General features: G+C 32.1%; 1 protein-coding gene across 1 annotated transcript in view; it reads right to left on the bottom strand.

Moving 5' to 3' along the window:
* Positions 1-21,380, bottom strand: part of LOC129216165 (endoplasmic reticulum resident protein 44-like) — a 40,566-nt gene that overhangs the window by 18,443 nt on the left and 743 nt on the right. The window contains exons 2-6 of the mRNA XM_054850336.1: positions 19,588-19,651; positions 18,879-18,988; positions 17,071-17,116; positions 16,091-16,275; positions 9,984-10,099 (exon numbers count right to left, since the gene is read on the bottom strand). Of these exons, the coding sequence (XP_054706311.1) occupies positions 9,984-10,099; positions 16,091-16,275; positions 17,071-17,116; positions 18,879-18,988; positions 19,588-19,651 (521 nt within the window). The remainder of the gene's footprint in view (positions 1-9,983; positions 10,100-16,090; positions 16,276-17,070; positions 17,117-18,878; positions 18,989-19,587; positions 19,652-21,380) is intronic.

Consider the following 21,380-nt stretch of genomic DNA (forward strand, 5'->3'; position numbering starts at 1 on the left):
TGAGTCGCAAATGTAGAATCAAGAAGGAACATTGAAAATCCTTTTACTATCAATGGGCTGCTTTACACCAGCGATAGGCAGCCCGTTGATCGCGATTGACCAGTCCATCTCAAGCCTGCTTTCAGTCGATCGCGACAACATTCTGGACAATGTTTTTCATCAGAGGAACTTGAATATACGTCATTTTCTGCGAAAGAATGGGGCACAACTTCATAATCAAAAGTCATTTGAATATTTTTGAAATCTTTTTTGCAATCGCTGGAAGAACCATAACTTTTGATTTTCATTAAAATCCTTTTTGCCTTTTGTTCTTGAAAAATCTTCTCAAAAGTTACTATAGATTACAAATAAAACTTGTCAATGATTTTATACAATGTTTTCAGGTCGAGGACTGCTGATGGCCTTTGAAAAAAGTGAGAAAGGTGACAAATTTGAAAACAAAGGTGACTAAAGGGTGACAAAAAAGTAACTAAAAGGTGACCAAAAGCAATTTGTTAAGAACTCAAAAAACAGAAAAGCATTATCCCTTTTTACTGATTTTTACCAAAATAGCCTATATATTTCTTGTAAAGATTTCTTTACAATTTTGGAAATGAATATTATAGGGCTAGAAGTAGTAAAATAAAAATTTTAAGACATTTTCAAAAAACTTTCAGTGTAAACTCTATGTAACCTTATTATATATATATACAGGGTCCATTATGAAAGTAATGAGCATAATGTTATTGTGACGCGACGATAGATGGCAGCACGGTAAAACCGGCTGGGAAATGTGGTGCGGGATATGCCCTTTCAATGCATCCAGTCGTCAGTTGCTTTTGAGCAGTGTGAGCGGAGATAAGTGCCTCCGCTTGAAGTATGTTTTCAACTTTTGTAACATAATGCAATGGAGCGTTCGCTTGAACAATGATACGCCATAAAGTTTTGCGTGAGGTTTGGAAAAAATGCAACCGAAACATTCCAGATGCTGCAAGAAGCCTTCAAGGACGATTGCATTTCAAGATCACAGTCTGGGAAGTGGCACAAGGCATTCAAAGAGAGCCAGGAGGAGGTCGTCGACAAACCCCGTTATGGATGTCTCCCCCCCCCCATCGCCGGTGATCCCTCACCACCTTACAGTCCCTGCTTAGCTTCATGTGACTTCTTTTTGTTTCCACGACTCAAGAGAGAGAGAGAAGAAAGGAAAACATTGGGGAACCTTGGGAAACATCCAACACCATGTTACAACGTTCCTGAGAGACATTCCCTTGGAAGAGTTTCAGGGTGCCTTTCAGGCGTAGCAAACATGTCTCTGCGAGTGTATTGATGCAGGAGGAATGTATTTTGAAGAATATTTGTACAAATTACGATCAATAAATATATTTTGCCAGTAAATGCTCATTACTTTCATAATGGACCCTGTATATATATATATATATATAATAAATCTTAATATTGTGAAGTAAAAAGCAAGATGATGCATTTCTTGAACATATAATTTATGTTATTCAATCACGTTGTTAGTATTGTTTTTTCTCTTTTTTTAGCTTGTTGAAAAATTATCAGCATTCTTTCTTTTTTCTTAGTAAATACAAAGCATAAATATTAAATCGAAAGTCTTGACAGTAGAGAATAACTGAGAAAACCAATTTGAAAAATCAGACTTTAACAAAATGATAATTGTACTTACAATGCAAAAATAAAATGATGAAAATATCATTTCATATGCCTGAAAATGTTCATGATTTTTTCTTTCTTGTTTTATTTATTTTTAATTTTTTTAACAAGCTCTGAAAATATTCCATGACATGTCCATGGGAGGTAAAAAATGTAGTATTAAATCAAGTTGTTAATAATTACAAATACAAAAGTGACGACCAGCAACAGGCTCTGGGTCCAGCTAGACTGGTCCTAGTCAATTTGCAATCCCCAACTTATCAGGCTTAGGAATAAAAAATAATGCTGAATAAGCAGGAATGCTGTCATGGTCTCTTCTGATTTGATCAAAATAGGGGTGATAAAGATAGCGATGTGAGGGTACTTTTGTTTTTTTTTTTCAATCGGGACTCATTTGTTAGATGCGTTGGTTGGCTGTTTTTTTTTTTTTATTTCTTTTCTTTTTTTTTAAACATAAATTTATTCCTTATTGAATCTAGAAAAATAATATCTCATTTATCAAAAATACTGTCGTGGTGCATTTTGTTCCAAATAGGTTTACAGCAGTTTTTTTGTTCCAATTCAATAAATAAACACTAACCGCCACTTATAAAATCTCTGGATTATAAAATCAGCAGCTTTCTGAAATGAATGTGGATGAACCAAATCATTACATTAGGGCAATTCCATTGTGACGGGTGTGACGTTGAGACGCTATTTTTGAGAGTTGTATCTGAATTTTACCCAATTAATAACTTAGTAAACACCAACAAAGTTTTAAATGATGTTAACCTATGCATTTGCTTAAATAATTAAGCTAAAATGAAACTGTAGAAGTTTTCAATTTTTTAAAGAAATATTTTAAATTTTGTGACGGGTGTGACGTTTTCGGGGGACATGAGTTTTCACTTACCTTTGCATTTGTACAATTTCCTGTGAATTTTTTAATGTTTCATTTCTGTAGCATTTTATTTTATTGAATGAGATTCAGATGAAACTTAAAACACAAGATTTATAGCACAATGAAATTTTTTTACCTCGTAGGAATTTTTTTCTGGCGTGACTGGTGTGACAGAATTTGTGACGGGTGTGATAGTGTGCCAAGTTGTGAATTTGAGAAGCAAATTTTTGAAGAACAGTGATCAGTACAACTATTAAACTGGACAATACTTAACATATACTTACATTTTATTGGAAATAACACCTATATAAACATACATACAACTGTTTCAGAACTTTCAGTAGCCTGTACTTGTTACAAGGGCTTGTGGAGCAACTTTTCAAAGAAGAGTACAGACAAACAGAAAAGTACATACAAATAGTGAGCTTGACAATAGTTAATATATACTTACATTTTATAATAAATTAAATCCTATACCTATATGTAGTATTGTTTTAGAACTTATAATGGCATCTACTTGTTACAAGGGCTGGTGGAGCAACTTTTTTAATATTTACCGATATTTTTTCGGATGAAATATCTTCTTTTTCTGGCCAAATCCAATGGGGTCCACTAGCCTGCATATATTTTAAACTTACTTCTTCTTTCGTGATGTCAATGTCCAAAACAGTAGTATAATAAAATTTATTTATGCAGTGCTTCGTACAGCTGTCTGTAGTGGTAAGTGAAACCAAAACAAAATCACCAATTGTAAGCTCAGGTGGTTGTAGGATCCTGCTAGGAGGAAGCTCTACTGTTTGAGTTGAAGTGACAGCTACTTTTTTCAATGTAGACTTAGCAGTCTTTCCAATTAAAAGATTTGTAGAATCGCACACCTGAAAGTGGTGAAACGATTTTATGCCTTCTACTGCAATAGATTTGTCCCATCGTGATGACACCATTGCCTTTGACTGTAGTATTTGATGAGTTGTGACGTAAAAAGATGTAATATTGAAGAAAAACAGCTTCTGTTGTAGGAAAGAAACTTTGATCTCTTCACCATCAGAATCACAAAAGAACTCTCACAAAGAGATAGAGTTATATGAGATAAAGTTACAGTTTAAAAATGTAAACCACATTTAATTCTATGGCACAGTTATGTTTATATAAAATTAATCTTATAATTTGTATTTATCAGAAAATTTATGAAGAATGAGAGAAAAATGAAATACTAAATAATTACAATTCTTGCCAAATTCAAATGTTTTGAATTTCAGGATTTATTACTATTTTTTAATCTTTTAATTTTTTGTGAAACAGAATTATGTAAACTGTTCTACTAAATTTAGGAATTATTTTGAAATTTAGAAAGTGTTTGAAGTGTTGTCACACCCGTCACACCAAAATTTTCATATTAATTTTTTTAATCAATTTTTTTTTGTGTCATACTTAATCAGATGCACAATAATTAGACTTTTATGAAATTTCATGCTTTTTCATGGAATACTGCATTTGCTATGCTATATTAAGCATCTTTTCTGTGACGGGTGTGACAGACAGACCTTATAAGTATATTTGTATTACAAATGTTCTTTAATGTATTTTTAGCAAATATTAAGTACTTTAAAAGATAGTGAAAGGTCAGAAATGACAATAAATGTACACAAAATAAAAATGCTACTGTTTGAAGCATTGTTTCAGAGAGAATGAAAATACCCTATTTTTTCAAACTGAAAGTTTTTTATGTTGCACTAACTTTAAGCCCCAAAAAATGAAAAACAGTAATTATAATGAAAATATTCTTTATAGTTTCATAATTCTCATATTATTACCTTTAATTTGACATATTATTTATTGCAAAAGGACAATTTTGAAATGTTTACCCTCATGTCCACTCTTTCGTGGAAATGCCCATTACCAAACCATGTTAAAACTGCATTTTAATAAAATTAGAGACGTACCGAGTAGCACTTTGGCCGAGTAGCCGAGTACCGAGTACTCGGCCGAGTTTCCCAGTACCAATTATGTTGAAAGAAGGACCACCGACACACACCGATGAATTTTGAACTTATTAAAATAGCAGTATAGACCTCCTTGTCCATATAATAGTTTTTAAACTAAATTCCTGCTGAAATTTAACTACAAAATTTTGCAAAAATAATATTTTTTAAATTAAAAATGAATAAATAAAAGGTATGACTTATCAAGTTGGAATTAAAACAAATTATACAAATTAATTCATTACAGGTCTAGTTCGCTAAACATAAATAATTTTTAAAAGCAAAAAAAACAATATGCAGGAACACTGCAGACACGTTTTTCTGTGTTACAAGGATCGTCTTTTCAGTGCATAACATGTGAACTAAAGACTGTAAAGGCATACGACAAAAAATTCGACTTTTGCTGGATGCCTTTAAATCAACGAGCTCACATTTTGTGCATTGAAAAAGAAATTCCTCGTAATGCCAAAACACGTGTCTGCAGTGATCCTGCACTGTGCTTCTAACGTTGTTTTATTTCCTTTTATTTTTAAAGCTAAGGTATTTTTATATATCTTATAGCTAATTTCAGTTTGTAGCAAAAATTCCATATTTGCACAATTTTCAACAAAAAAGCTTTATTAACTTTCAAGACATTCGAACCAAGATTTATTTCATTGAAGTATTTCAAACTTCATTATTCTCAAAATTTAAATTTGAATTGTAAATGGTTGCAAAAAATTATATATGCTTGAGCTTTTTTGTAAATTTTAATGTATTCAATTTTTTGCAACTACTCGGTATTGGCTGAGTATCTGATCAAAATTTGGCCGAGTACCGAGTACTTGGCATATTGGCCGAGTACCGAGTAGTTACCGAGTACTCGGTACGTCTCTAAATAAAATCAATCTCGCCGTTACATAAAATAAAGCTTTTGGCTAGCATTTGCTTCTAAAAGCTTTATTTTTACTGGAACTAGCCATATAAAGCATTGAAACCTAAAAAAAAATATTCGGAGATTCTCTGAGACGCACCAAAAAAGGAAATGTTAAGAAATGTTTACACAGACCAAGTTCACTTCGCACTTGCGCAGCAAAAATAAAACCCAAATTAACCATTTCTGTGCAAACACAAAGTGACACTATAAACACAAACCAAAACTTTTCACTATTCTACGCTCAAAGAAGACATCGAGGCAGGCCTCCTTAACCCATCACCCCTTTTTCAAATCGAACCACGTGTGGCTGCTTAGTCGCGACTTTCGAAGTCAGTAAAAGTAAAACAAGCAAGTAACGTGCCTGGCTAGAGATGAGCGTGAGATTCGGAGACATCAGATGATGTCATTTGATAAACACGGAAGACAATTTGCATTCGATGACCACTCACTCAACAAAGTGTGTAGAAACAAATTGCACAGCTGAAGTCGAACAACACTCTATGGCCAGAAACACGATAGGAAACAAAATGGCGTTTAGACAAGACTTGCGGAAAATGCGTCTGACGGTCGAAGGGGGATAGAAAGACTGGTTTTGCTCATAGGGTGCAATTGCAAACAATAAAAAAAAAAATCCCGGATTTTCCGGTAGCATAGCTATTTTTCTTAAACAACAACAAGATGGGGGGGGGGGGCATATTTAATGCTACTTTTTTAATTAGTTTCACTGTTAACATTCAGATACTTTTCAAGGATTTAATTATTTATTAAAAAAATCATAAGACATTTCAAGAAAGGTGAGAAAGGTGACAAAAGTTGCAAAAGGTGACTAAAAGTAACCAAATTTTCAAAAGGTGACTAAAGGTGAGAAAGGTGACTGACTCCTCGGCCTGTGTTTTTCAGCTGGTAAAAGTTGTTTTCAACGGGATGTTGCCAGTTACCCGAAAGGAAGATAATTCCTCCCCCTCCCCCCAAAAGTCAATCTTAGTGTCCACCAAACTTGGGAAGTCAATTGGCAGTTAATTAAGGTTGCCTACCACTGCCTTACACCATTAAAAATCAATTACAAATACTTTGTTAACAAATAGAGAGGGGCAACAGATAAAAATTTTAAATCATTGTGTTTAATTTCCTTATCAACCAACAATCTATTTGGTTACTAACCGTATGAATAATGGCTTAGCTGTTATTAAAATCTACTTTAAAAAAACATTATAATTTGAATTCTATATAACATTGAAGTTCCAAACACATCCTATCAGACCCCGAAAAAAATTACCTTTATTTTAGTATTAAATTTCTAAACATGTTTTCACTGTAAAAATCACGAAAAACCTTTCAGATGTTTTTAATAATTATCTTCGTTAATTAATGTCATCCAGTGATGCAACCTAGCTAAGAACACTATTGATCAACTCTTCTTTCGGCCTTTTTTTTTTTTTCAAAATCGGTCCATCCGTTTAGGTGCTAGACAGATACACAGACACGTCAAATTTATAAACCCCTTCCTTTGTAAGTCGGGGGTTAAAAATAACAGAGTAGAACAACTTATAAGCTTGTAGTAGACATAGTTAATATTTTTTCTCCCAGGAACAAATATACATCTTGATTTTTTGAAGAGTGAAACATATAAGAGAGAAAAACACTATAGCAGTGTTTGAAATTAGAATTTAAATTAAGGTGTCATGATGACACCCTTAGTAAACATCTTTTTACTTTACTAAGCATCTTTTTACTTGTTAGCAGAGTCCTACTGCTTAACTTCAACAAAATTAAACAAAGTACAGGATAAGATAAATAAATACCTTTGTGCTGAACAGTTGTTATTTCTTACTTTAAAGTACAGGATGCCCAAAACAATTGAAATTTGACAGTAAGGTGTTGACTAGTTAATTTATAGAATGCTGCTGAAAGTTTTTAACTTACCCACATAAAGAAATATAGATAAAGTGAAATCCCTTGCAAAGAACTCCAAGGGTCCAAAAACAAATTTTGTGGTAACAGAATAGTCTAAAAACTTTCTTCTTTTTTATAAAAGTGATAATTTTGCAAATCTGCACTCTAATATAATTCAACCTGCAACATTTATTGTCCAAGATTACTGACCTAAAATGTAAGTAAACACATTTATTTCGAAAAAACAAAGAGAAAAATATTGAGCACTGAACTTTTATTCACTGGTCAGCTGCACAAAAAACGTTTTTTAGCCTACTTTCCCAGTAAAAGTCAGAAAAAGAAGAAAAAAGCATGAAAGAAGGCTCAATGCATCTTAAAAATATCGCGAAAAACAAAAAAATGTCAAAGATAATTAAAATAATTAAATAAATATCGAAAAATCAAAAATTGGAAAGTAGGGTATTGAGATGGGGAAAAATGTCTGTCGGTCCGTCGGTCTGTCCCCCCTAATAATTTTTGAATGAATAGTCCGATACGAAAAAACTTTTTTTTGTTCGAAAGATCTCGGCGAGGACACCTCATTCCCATATTTTACTTTTTGATTTGAACTATTTTTTGTTTAATTTTGAACAGTTCAAAAAAAACTTAACATTAGCGTTTACGGGGAAATTCAAAGGCAATTCCGAACTGTGAGGCAAATTTGCTTCAAACAAACTTTGTAGGAAAAAAGCTTTTGATGAAAAACTTGTATGTAAAATATCTTTTTGATTTGAACAATTTTCCGTTCAATTTTGAACAGTTCAAATCCCTTAACTATAGCACCTACGGGGAAACTGAAAGTCAATGTAGATTCTGTACTTGAAGGCAGATTTACTTCAAATAAATTTTGTTTGAAATAACTCTTGATGCCAAACTCCAGAATTCGACTCCGAGAATTTAGGGGCACTTGACTCCGACTCCTGTGCCCGACAATTAATCGGACTCTGACTCCCCGACTTCAACTCTGACTTCGTAGTTTTGGCAAAAATTTATACACGGAGGACAAATGACTGACTCCGATTCCTAAATATTCGACTCTGACTGCTTTATCTCAAAATGAGATTGACTTTGACTCCAACTCTGCAGCTATGGTTTTAACTGTGAAATAATTATTGTAGATATGACTTGTTTTTATTTTTACGCTAAAGTTTCAATTTAGGTACTCAGTTTTTTTGGCGAATAAACTCGAATTCATTTATGTTTCTATATAAAGATATGCGCAGACGATTTTTTTTCTTTTTGACAATGAAAATTATTTCTTTAAGTTGACATTTTATTGTTTTTTTTTGAGCAATCACGAATGCTCATTGTTCTCATTCGACTGTTTTTGAGGTCCTTTGATTTTTCCTGCCGCCACCCTCCGCACCATCACCGTCGACGGGCTCCTCACGATGCTGCTCCTATAGCGAAAGCCGTCTCCAGGTTGCATCCATGTCCTACACACACGTGCATACCATACACAACTACACACATGCACGCACACACAAACACATACAGACACCTACACATACACACAACTACCCACACATTCATGCTTGCACACAGACACAAACAGATATGCATATACACATACCCCCCTCCCACACACACATTCATACACACAACTACCCACACACTTATGCCAGCACACAGACACAAACACACATAATCCGTACACACAAACACACACGCCTACATACACACACTCTTGATTGCGAAAAACATAATTTGAATTCAAGATGTCAAAATTCAAATTAATTTTTTTTTTGTTTTGCATTAATTCATTTAAAAAAAATATTTTTGGCAACAGGGGAAAAAGACGATTTTTCTTTGATATGTATTTATTTTAATGAGCTTATTAATTTTAATAATTTTTTTTTCGTTTTGAAAGCTGTTAAAGATTTTTTTTAATGGAAAAAAGTGTATTAGCTGCTTTGTTTCAAAGTTGCTGTTATTTTATTTGTTTGTTTGTTTGTTTTTTTCCCTCATCTAATTTTTTTAGATGCGTGAGGATTGTTTTATTCCTAGAAATCAGCTTAAAGTATTTTAAAAATATGTTTGAAAAAATGTGCGACTTTAGCTATTTTTGAGAATATTGATCAGGTACTAGAAAGTAGTATGGGCATACGGGAAAGTAGGCTCGTCTAGTTCTAGACAGAACTTCTTGTTGTATGAGAGATTCGGTCCCAGAGGACATTATAAAAGATTCTATTTTGTTAAAGGCATTTACACCACGAAAAAAGTTGAAAACTTGAAAATTCACTACAGCGTGGCTAAACACTGGCTTTTGTTGTCACACATCAACTTAAATTTCAGCATGAACGGATTTCCGCCTTGAATAACTCCGTTTTGAAAGCACAAGCAAAGTTTTCACATTACGATTTATGGAAGTCGTTTTTATTTTCCGCAAACAGCATTAAGAAAAAAAAATCCTAACTGAAGTTGAGCAAAACATTTTGCTGTATGCTGTATCAGCAGTTGTAATGGGATTTCACTGTACCTATATTTAGCACCATGTACTACCCCTTAATAAGAGTAGGTAAAATGTTTCATTCAGACAAAAATTTAGTCATTCCAGCAATGAAGACTTTGAAATAAAAATTGAGTAGAGGGAGAGAGGGAAAAGAAAAGTAATTCATACCCTTTAATAATATAAAATTGACAGTCATCTCTCAAATCTTTTGCAACTTTTAAGAAAACATCATAAATAGGCGATTGTTTCTCCTTCATATAAATAATAATTTTTCTTTTGTTTGCCTAGAAGAGAGGTTTGAAGGAAATTAATTTTATGTTTCCAAACATTATTATTATTATTTTATCAAATTTTATACATTAAAACTACAGATGGAACGAAGCTTCTGCCATTCCACCAAAGCTTCGGCCTGGCTGAATCATGAGCTGTGATTCGACCTGAAACAATTAACGTTGCAAATTTTCTTTAACAATTATGTATTATATACAATTATAATATAAAATACAGTCTTTTAAATTCAAAATTGTACCTTATGATAAGTCATAGCAGAAGTGTACACTTAATTTTAAAATTTGTGTACATTGAACCCTTGAAGCCAGAATTCATTCATCAATTAATAAAATGTTTATTAAGAATACATTCTATTGAAAGTTACATTATTTTATAGTTTATAATTGAATGAAATTAGTTTATAATTTCATTCAAAAACTTTTCTAAAATAAAGCTATATAAATATACTGCCTTAAACATTTTTAAATATTTCTAACTTTAAATTTATAACCATAGTGACATTATTAATATATACACTGGCGGATATGTGACTAATGGGCACCCTTAAGTAATCTTTTTTAAATTATATTTCATTTAACAGTTATAGGTACAATAATTCAGTTTTTTAAATAGATGCATTGACCTGTCAACATATTTTGCATTCATTGATCAAGATTATCAACTATAAACCAGGATTGTAAAACATGCAGATAATTCTCAATATTAAAGCTACATTTTCATTTTAATTATTCTTTTGAGAGTAAGTCAAATTACGAGAAAGGTGTCCAGTCCATTAATAGAAGATCCATCCTAGATTTACATTCTAAATTTTTGTTTTAAATAAATTAAATCCAGAAATTTATTTCAGACTAGTTGATTAACATAAAAAAAATTTAAAAAAATTCTAGATTAATACTTAAAATAATAGATTAATAATTGATTTTTTTTCTTTGATATTTTCTTTTCTATCATTAGTGTCAAAAAAAAAAAAAAAAAAAAAAGCAAGCTTAAAGCAAGGATTAAAAGCTGTTACTAAATAATAGTTTTCAGCATCTAAAATGGATTTGAATCTCCTGTTTAAATCTTGTAAGAGGGTTTCCTTCATAGTTCCTACACCCAAAAATTAATCTTCATTTTTTTCATTGATTAAATACAGTTTGAATGTAGTAACCATGGGTATGACTTCCAAAACCAAAGATAGAGAAGCATTCATTTCCTTTGTTGACAGCTTCAAAGGGCTTGAGTAAATTTCGTGTTTCCTCTGGGAGCATCCATTGATTTGGGGTTAAATTATTTCCAAAATCTTAATTGATGATACAAATTAATTTAAAAACAAAGTATGCTGAAATTGCTGAAAAAACTAAAAGTAGTTAAGTATATGAAGAATTACATGATGTTATATGCCTTTTTTGTGCATTTAAGGCTAAAACTCAACATACAGGGCAGCCAAAGTTTTGGTAAAGTCGGCCAAATTGAGCTTCAAATCTCTATAAAAACCTTAAGGCACACATAACAGGTAACATTAACTCATATCAAAAGATATTGGGTAATTTCTTCTTACAACAGTCATTAAATACTATTTTTATTAGAAAGTAGGCTAACGAGAAAAAAAGTCACAATAACATACTTCCAGATTTCTCGAAACAGCTACAATATTTCTTTTATTTATTTTTTAAAATAACACTAGGGGGCTCTGTCCCCTGCTCGCTAACGCTCACCAACCCATGAAGATTGCTTCGCAATCTTATTTGATTCGCCAAGATTTAAATCGTCAATTAAAAAGAAACAGATTAAAAGCGCATTATGAGCTCCCTTTGGAACAAAAAGCATCCCTTCCCCGGGTTTCAAAATAACTTGTACCAACTTGCAGAGCCGTAAGGGCTAATAGGCTGTGGGACGAAGGCATAAAAGATGCTTAAAAACATGGTTTCGTTTGCCAACTTCGGGGACTACAAAATGTGATATTTTTCTGAATCCTTAGTGTCTACAGATGAAAAAAACCCAATGTTCACAAAAAAATAGTGTCTCATAATTTTTTTACAGACCTTTAGAGATACATGAAAAGGAGTGAAACTGACAAGCAAGAGGCAGACAAATTTTAAATACATAAAAAATATTCTACATGTAAATTCAAAATATTATGCATGTACGTTAAAAACATTATGCATCAAAAAATAGTGTTTTTCAATTAGCAAACTTCATTCTGAAGTATCACCGTCAGAATCACTGAATTCATCTATCCCGTTTTTGCGTACAGAGTTAATTTCCTCCTGAGAGTTTATACAGCTACAGTCACTAGAGGAAAATTATGTGCACGAAAAATTTTACGTCTTGCATGTACTACATCTCTTCGAAGAACACCGAGTTTTCGGGCATGCACAGGAGACTAATTTTTGAACATTATCTGATGTAATGGAAATAGTGCTCCATTTTATTTCAATACTGCCCGCATTTATAGTCCATTCAATGTTTTGATGAACTGGGAACATTGATTAAATCAGTGGTGCTCAATCTACAGCCCGCGGATCAAACCTGCCCTTTGCAGCTGACCCATGTGCCCAGTCGTTGTATTCAGTGTTAAAAAACGAAAAATATATTCTAAAACCTTCCAAAAATACTAGTAATCTTCTTTCGGTATTATTAATTTTGAAGTCAAGTAGTCATAAATTGATTTCTGAAACACAGATGCAATAAAATAAGAATGTGGTAATAAAGTCAGCAATTTTAGTTTGTAATTGTCTTTCGTGTCACTTGTTTTTCCATGCTATCTAGAAAAACTTAAATTATATAATTAAATTTGATATTTGTTCTGGTCCACAAGATTCCTATTAATGTGAGTTGTAGCCCGCAGGTAAAAAAAGATTATTTACCACTGGATTAAATTTTTCAAGCATCAGCAATGAATATTGAGTTAGATTGATAGTTAGTGCACAAACGAGGGGATAGGGTAAGAGCCACAGTCCGGAATTGGTTCTTTTTCACTCCAGCTCCGCAGCCCTGGTAAAAACATTTGCGCTTTAAATTCATTTCGATTCAGTCATATTAATCTCTGACTTTTGTCAATGTTAAGTCTATGAGGTATGGTATTTCTATATTTATTAATAACTTTCATTTTTATTTCTTGTCACAAAAAATTGAGAATGTATTCAGAATCTACTCCATTTTGTCAATTTTTGGTGACATAAAATAATTTTTCGCGTTGTCGTTAATGTTTAAAATAAAAATTAATTGTCGAAAAAATGCCATTAAAATGGCTAATTAAAAAAAAAATCTTTTGTAAAAATATTCTCATTAAGAGCTTTTTCCAACAAAGTTTTTCTTAAATAAATCTGCCTTTAAGTTCGCATTTTATATTTGCCTCCAATTTTTCCCGCAAACGCTAATATAAAGTGCTTTGAACTGTTCAAAGTTGAACGAAACATTATTCGAATCAAAAAGTGAAATACCGGAATGAGATGTCATCGGGGAGATCTTTCAAAAAAAAAAAAAAAAAAGAAAAACGAGCTGATGTGTGCATCACATGACTTCCTTTTACTCCAATTTACTACTTAATTTTTCCATTATTGGCAATTTTGATGTGATTCAATAGTTTACTCTCTAGATATCGCCAACAGTGGCGAAAGAAATCAGATTTAAAAAAAAATCGCCAAGTTGGCGACAAAACATGCCGACCAAAAGACTGGCGATGTATCGCCAAGTGTCCGCCAAATTATAACATCACTTGAGTTTACATCGAAATTAACAATGATTTCCTCCCAAAAAGGGGTAAAAGACCCCTTTAGAAACACCCGAATGCAACTAAAAGAGAGGTGCACAACTAGACTCCACTAGGAGTCTACGTACCAAAATTCAACTTTCTAGGACCTACCGTTCTTGAGTTATGCGACATACATACATACATACGGACGTCACGAGAAAACTCGTTGTAATTAACTCAAGAATTATCAAAATGGATATTTCGCGTGTCTATACGTTCTTAGGCACTTATCCACATGTGGTCGAGTCGAAAAAAAACTCAACATTCACTCAGGGGTGAGCAAAATAGAAATTGAGGTCGATTTTTGGGTGAAAATTTTTTCGCGAATACAATGCTTCCTTTTTTTAAAAGGAAGTTAAAAAGTTTGTTTGAATCGAACGATTTGTTAATTTTTTTTTGGGAGGGGGGAGCACATAGGTCGACCGACAGACACATATTTTTCCCATCTCAAACCCCTACTTTCAAATTTGATATTTAATTAATTATTTCATCTATTTTTTTCGACTTATTTTTTGTACTAAGCAATATTTTTACGATACAATAACCTTAGCACAGTAAACCACCTTTTATGCCTTTTTTTTTTTTTTATATTACTGTGACGAGAAAGTAAGCTAAAAATGAGCCCAAAATATCGTCTGTAATCAAAAAGCAATATTATTAAAAAAGGAAAAGATAAAACATCGTGATATGAAATATACTTTTTAGTTTTTAATTTATCGTCTGCTAATGTTTAATTTTATAATATTTTTTAAACATCTATTGGCATCTGTCAGAGTTGTTTATGTTGTTAAGATTTTGTAGGGCAATTATTGCTATTCGGTGATTCATTAAATCTTTTTTGTGAAGTAAAGTGCCTTCTAATTTTTTGTACTTAACAATGTCTGTGTGCGCTGGCTCAGTTGTAATAAACGAAATCTTGAGATGAAGATCATTCAGAGCTGCGGATTGATACAATTTTTGATTTCCTTTTAGTTACGAAATTACTAAGCGAAAGTAAGTAATTTAAAACGTATTAATATATTTTGCAAAGAAAAATTGAGTAAAACAGTAAAATTTCGGTTGAAAAACTGTTTATTAAATTTTTAGATTATAAATATTGTGTTTAATAGCGCCATCTAGAGACAATTTTTTTTGTGTAAGTGCTAACAGTCCACAGAACGTAGTTCCTATTTCAATTACTAATTAAAACTTAATGAGACAATTCCAGCGTGTGAACATTGTATTTTTCTATTGAGTTCATCATTTATAATAGATTTCAAGCAAGTTCACGTAGTCCCTAAGATTGGTAAACGAACTTGAACGATATTCACACTCGGCCCATAGACTATAAGGGGCTCATGAGCATTGAAAATAACAGCAGTTTTGTGCGTTTGAAAAGTCGCTTTCATATTCGTGGTCTCTTGTAATGTATTTTGCTCTTTAGCTTGAGGCTTGAATATTGTCGAGCCTAAAATTTTCCGTTAAACTCGAAACCGTTAAAATTCGTGAATAAGAAAGAAGAAACATGCAAATTGAAAAACGTAACTATGGAAATGCCAAATAAAACATCAATAATTTTAATGAAGATGAGATTATTCTAACTTGATTTTTAACGGCTTGTAATTTTTTTCTTTTGGAGATAGAAGCTTAGTTTTTCGACCATAGGTCGAGTTAGATATGGAGTAAAAAAGCCGCTCTTTTCGGTGGTGTCAAAAAGAAAACTGTAGGACAATTCCTTTGCTTTTTATTGATAGATTTAATGAAGGAAGAAGTGCCTAAATTTTAGCTGAGCCTAAAAAAGTTCAAGCTAAAAACATAAATAACTCCCGCCGTATTTAAGTTAGAGCATTGAAACAAATTGCATGGAACGTGGAAAATTCTACCCTTTCCAACGATTTAAGATATTAATATATGCAAGCAATTTTTCACCCCTTTAATAGGCAATAATAGGCAATTTATGCAAAATTTGATATTGAAAAAATTAATTACATAAAAACTAATTGGAATTTTTAAAAATAAAATCCCAGGTGCACACCCCCGGGGCTCGAAGTAGTTTTGTACAAAATTTCAAAGCTTTAGGTGCTATGGGGTCTCCTGGACGCATATCCGCCAGACTTCCTTAAAGAATTTCTTTGAAACCTTACTTTTATTTACTATCAAGAGATTTATCTTGAAGGGTAACCACTTAGGGTAGGTAACCAAGGAAAAGGACTACTTTCAAGCCTTGTTACTAAGATTAAAATTAATTTAAGCATGCAAGATTACTTACATCAACATTTGTAACATCCTCTGGAATAGCCAATTCTTTCACAGGATCTCTCATTAACTCTCTAATATAATCAGTTAATGCTTCCAAGGATCTGGCACCCCTATACTCTCGCTTCATCAACTTTCCATTCCTAATTAGTTTTAAAGTGGGGTATTTTGATATTTTGAAGCGGGAAGCCAAATTTGCTGAAATTGAAAAGAACAAAAACATAAACTTTTAAAATGCAATAAAAAGTTGATACCACAAAATTATTAAATTTAAGAGCAGAATAAAGAAATCATCAAATTTCAAAAGAATAAATTACTACTTATTCTTTATTTAGAAGGTTTTGGTTTAGTTCAGCATTGAAAAAAAAAAAAAAAAGCATTTCTGACTAATTTGCTAGTTACAACTTTTTCAATGCTTGATCAGTGTTAATATTTCCCCTAAAATTTTACTTCCATGTAATAGGAAGTCCCACGTGTTACAGTTGCAGCTTTTTATCCATTCAACCTGAGCTTCTTGAATCCCTGCATGGGAAGAGGAATGAAGTATCGTTTGAATAAAAAAGGAAAGTAGGAAACAAATTTTGCTCTTACACTATTAACTGTTTATTTGGTACCTAATGAAACCTATTTATTCATCTTAACATAGTGTCTGGCTTCCACATTTTGAACAGTTCTTGTTGAATTTCAAACCTTTGCATGACACTTTACATTCATGAAGTAGGTACATAAAAATGGTTAAATTGATTACCTCTTATATTATACATAATCAAAACAAGCCCTAATGAAAATAAAAGATAAGAAAATTTATTGTAAAAATATTCTGTTTCATTTCTATTTTCAAATATTAATGAATACAATGTCATGAACACCATTCAATATGATTAAAAGTTTTTTATTTTATTTTATTTTTTTGTTCTTTTTAACTTCCAAGAAATAGAAATGTAACTAGTCTATACCTGTCCAAAAAAAAAAATCTCGTATCGTTGAACTTACTTTCTGCAACAGAGTCTATCTTTCCAAACAAAACAGATCCACTTCCCTATAAGAAACAATTACAATAAGGAAAGAAAGAAAAAATACAAAGAAACAAGCAATTTTATAGAGAAAATGTGTTTTAGAGTTATCTCTCATTAGTACTAAGATCTAACGCTTTTTTTTTAAATCTGAATTTTTGAATACAATTGAAAAAGGAAAAATAGTTAAAAACAGTCAGATGTTAATGAGTTAACACATCTTGGGCTATGGTAGATTGTATAGTAGGAGAACATTATATTGGACAAAGATTAATACTGGGTTTATTTACTTAGGGGGGGGGGTTACATTTTTGTCCCTTTTTTCCCTTATAATGGCCAAAGTTGGATTTAAATTTTATTAAAAAATTCCCTTTTTATTAGAAAGTTCACTCTCAAGTGCAACTGGATTACAAAACATAAGAAAAGTACAAAAACAGTTAAGAAACGAATTTTTAATGAAATGCACCATAGACATTCACAATTGTTCAGTTTCTGAATAAGTTTAAGAAAAAAAGACCCATATCAATATGATCCATTTTTGATGACTACAATCATCTACAGCTTCGCACAAAAGAGAAAAGTTTTCAAAATGCTCCTTCAATCTCCTAGAAAATCTGTTGACTTTTGAGACAGTTGAGAGTGTTTATAGCATTTTGAACCATGCTAAATTGAAAAATTTACACCAAGATTTGTTCACTCTTAATGAAGAAGATCATGGTTGGAAAATTAAATTTTGTGAGAAGTATCATGCAAAGCTTGCATAGGATGATTAATCACCAAACCACCCCCCTCTCTCTACAGTCTCTAAATTTGAACCCAGTAGCATAACTAGGGGTTGGCAGGAGTGGCTCTCGCCAGGGGGGCGGCATTTCAACTGATTACAAAAAAAAAAATTAAGATTTTTTTTGATCATAAAATTTTAAAAAATGTTTTAAAAAATTAAAAAAAAAAAACTTGCAAGAAAAAGAGTAAGAGACAGATACATAACATCTACGGATAAGGAACATTGGACATCATTGAAAACAATTCTTAAAGATAAAAATAAGAAAAAAAATTACAATGCTGCCTCCTATTTGTCGAATCAACTAATCAAAATAGTCCAAAAAAAAAAAAAATATTTTTTGGAGGTCACAAGGACCTTTGGTGACTTCCCATGTGAGCGACCCAGGGGGGTGGGACGCAATTTCTTTAGTTTGCCAGGGCGCTAGACCCCATAGTTATGCTACTGTTTGAACTCAGTGTCTTTTTTTTGTTTCTTTCTGAGTGGGCATGTCAAGCATAAAGCTTACAACAGGAACCTTACTACTCAGTCAATGAGTTGAGAGCCGCCATTGAGAGGGATTGTGCCTACATACCATTCCAAATGTTTCAGATTCCATTGCTCAGAGCTATCAGCTGTGCCCTTGCCAAAACTGTCAGCCATTTGAACGATTTCACTAAATGTCAGGTTCTACATTGGTCGCTTTATTTTTACATTTGAAATATTTCTGTATCATAATAATTGTTTGTGTATTGCAATCATTCAAAAAGAGTATGGATTTTTTTGGTCACCTTAAATATTAGGGCCACTTAAAATGGGTTCTGTAAGCTGTAACTTAAAATATATGAAAAATAAATAATATGGATCTCAAACAGGAATTTGTCTGGCAAAAATTATAAGCTTGGCTTCAAGTTATAATATTTTTTTTTTAAAACAAGTTACCACCTGGGCCAAGATCTCTGCCCCCCCCCCATATCGACAAAGTAAGCAGACAAAATATTTAAACTATTGTGCATAAAAATACATACCTCAAATTCTTTTGCAATCGTCTCAGCAGCTTCATCGAAAATAGGGCCCAGAATTTGACTAAATCTACACCAATCAGCATAAAAATTTAAAAATACAAGATCATGTGAAGCTGAAAGAAAAAAATTAATAATAAAAATTTTACAAAGCACAAAAGAGAAAAGCAAAAAAAAAACAATAGAACTTTAATGGTAACGCTTCCTTAATAGTACAATTTTTGTTTTCAAGCAGACAGTGCAGGGATAACCTAATACAAGGTCACTGTGACCTCCCAATAATGCACTTATTTGATGAAAATTGATCGACAGCAATAAAGATTATGTGGTGTAATATTAATTCCGAGTACAACAATAAAACAAAAGATTTATCGACTTTTTGGGAAAAATTCACATGTCTACACCGTGCATTGAATAAACTGAATTTATTATTTTAATTGTTTAGTTGCAGGATCATTTAAATATGTATACCAACACCTAACATGTAAATACGTTAATTTTGGAAATATAGAGTGGCAACTATGCAGCGAATAGTAGGTACTAAAATATTTTCCGACTTTTTCTCTTTTTTTACATAGTCGCCAAATGGCAAGTAAAGACCGCTAATCATATTTATTCCTAAAATGTAAGCAAAAGTGCAATTTTTTGGCATAGTATCAAAAAAATAAAAATCATTTTTAACAGCAATCAACACATAAAACATAGACCAACTTACCTACATATTTATCAAAATTATTTTCTGTTAGTGCAACAGCTTTTCCTTCAGCATTGTAAGGAAACTGCAAAAAAAAAAATCAAAGTTAGTCTTTACCCCACACAAAAAGCTCGACTTTTTTGAACTTAAGATGCCTTTTGCTAAAATGTTCTGTTAATACTGTTACAAATGTTATAAATAGTAATCATTATTTTTATGCTCATATGTGCTTAATTTGCTTTAATCTGGTTAAATTTGGCATTTATTCCATTACTTTTTGCACAAAATTACCTTAGGTTTTGAAATAACCTGTGCGTAGACTTTGCCTGCTTTGCACCTTGCACCATTTAACAAGCGGATATGCGAGAAATTTAAGAGATATTTCACCAAGTTGGCATCATTTTTGAGGACTTACTTTTCACGCCAAACTGGGTGGAATTTTGAACATTAACCTGGGAATAGTATTTCAATGTTAAAAATGAATGGATATCTTGTGTAACCTCTAGAAAATACTATAATATTTCTGAATGGAAAATTCTAGATTATACCTAAAGTTAAAATGCTAGAAGTTCATTAAACGTTATGTAAGGGGAGACGCTTTAATGGCAGTCTAGTCGAGTTTTGATCTTCAGCCATTTGTGCTTGAACTTTTTGCTCTGTTAATACGAAGCTTTATGCGCTATGATTTTGACTTAGTGTAAAGTATATTTGGATGCAATAACGTGTTACCACCGAGTTAAGTTTATGGTGTTTAATGATATTTGCTTAATTGCTATGGAAATTTAAGCAATTGTTAATCAACCAGTTGAACATATTTGTAAATAAATTTCCTAGTTTTTCCAAGAACTATGTCATCATTTTAAGAATTTCTTGAAGTGTGTCAAACTTGTAACAATATAATGTACCTAACCAGAAGACTTAAAGAAAGGGTAACATGTTTTTAGACTTATTGGAGGGCTTGACTGATGAATTGATAGAGGTTGTTCAAATACTAAACTATCAGCAGCAAATGTTAACTTGGCAGTATCAAGCCTTCAGCATAATCTTTGAAAAACATTTAAAGTGCTTATAAAACCTGAATGTTTTTCCATTTAAAAAATAGAGGGGAGGGGGGGTATTAGAGAATGTAAAGATTGAAGCCATTCTTCTTAAAATTCGCTCAATTTCACATTGCTGCTGAAAAGTTTTATATGGCAAGCTTAAACACTTATTGAACAATCACCTTACTGGCGTTTAAAAGTTCATAATTGTTTGACAGTTCCTGTACGCCTCGTGATGACCTCTCCTTCCTCTGAGTATCCCCGATACCCAATAAGTAAGCATTACTTTATAGCATAAAAGTTTGCTTTCTACAAGAAAATAATAGTTAACTATTGAATAAATATAAAGGTATTCACCATTAAACAGTAGTTATGTCAATATAACTACTGTCATTTGACCAAATGATACCAAACGAATAGTTAGACCCAAATAATATAGAGGAACACGCAAACGCAGTTCCCAGAAAATTTTCAGTTTGCCAACAATTTTGACATTTAAATGCATTTATGCAAAATTGTTTTTTCTTTTTTAGGCCAGCAATAAATGAGATCGCCAATGTTAAGAGAACACCAATTAATAATTCCAAAACAGATGTAAGTGTAATGAAAAAAAAATGCTGGTTGCTTGTGGTACATTGCGGCATACGAGTCTTGGGAGGAGCAAGGCATTTTTTTTGAAGAAAATGTTTAAGAAACTATTCGAGTTAGTTGACTGTTTTAAATTTTATCTAGGACTCTGAATAGTTTAAAAAAGAGGAATTTATTTGCCCCCTT

Source organism: Uloborus diversus, chromosome 2 (genome assembly GCF_026930045.1).
Source record: "Uloborus diversus isolate 005 chromosome 2, Udiv.v.3.1, whole genome shotgun sequence".
In the NCBI taxonomy this organism is placed as follows: domain Eukaryota; kingdom Metazoa; phylum Arthropoda; class Arachnida; order Araneae; family Uloboridae; genus Uloborus; species Uloborus diversus.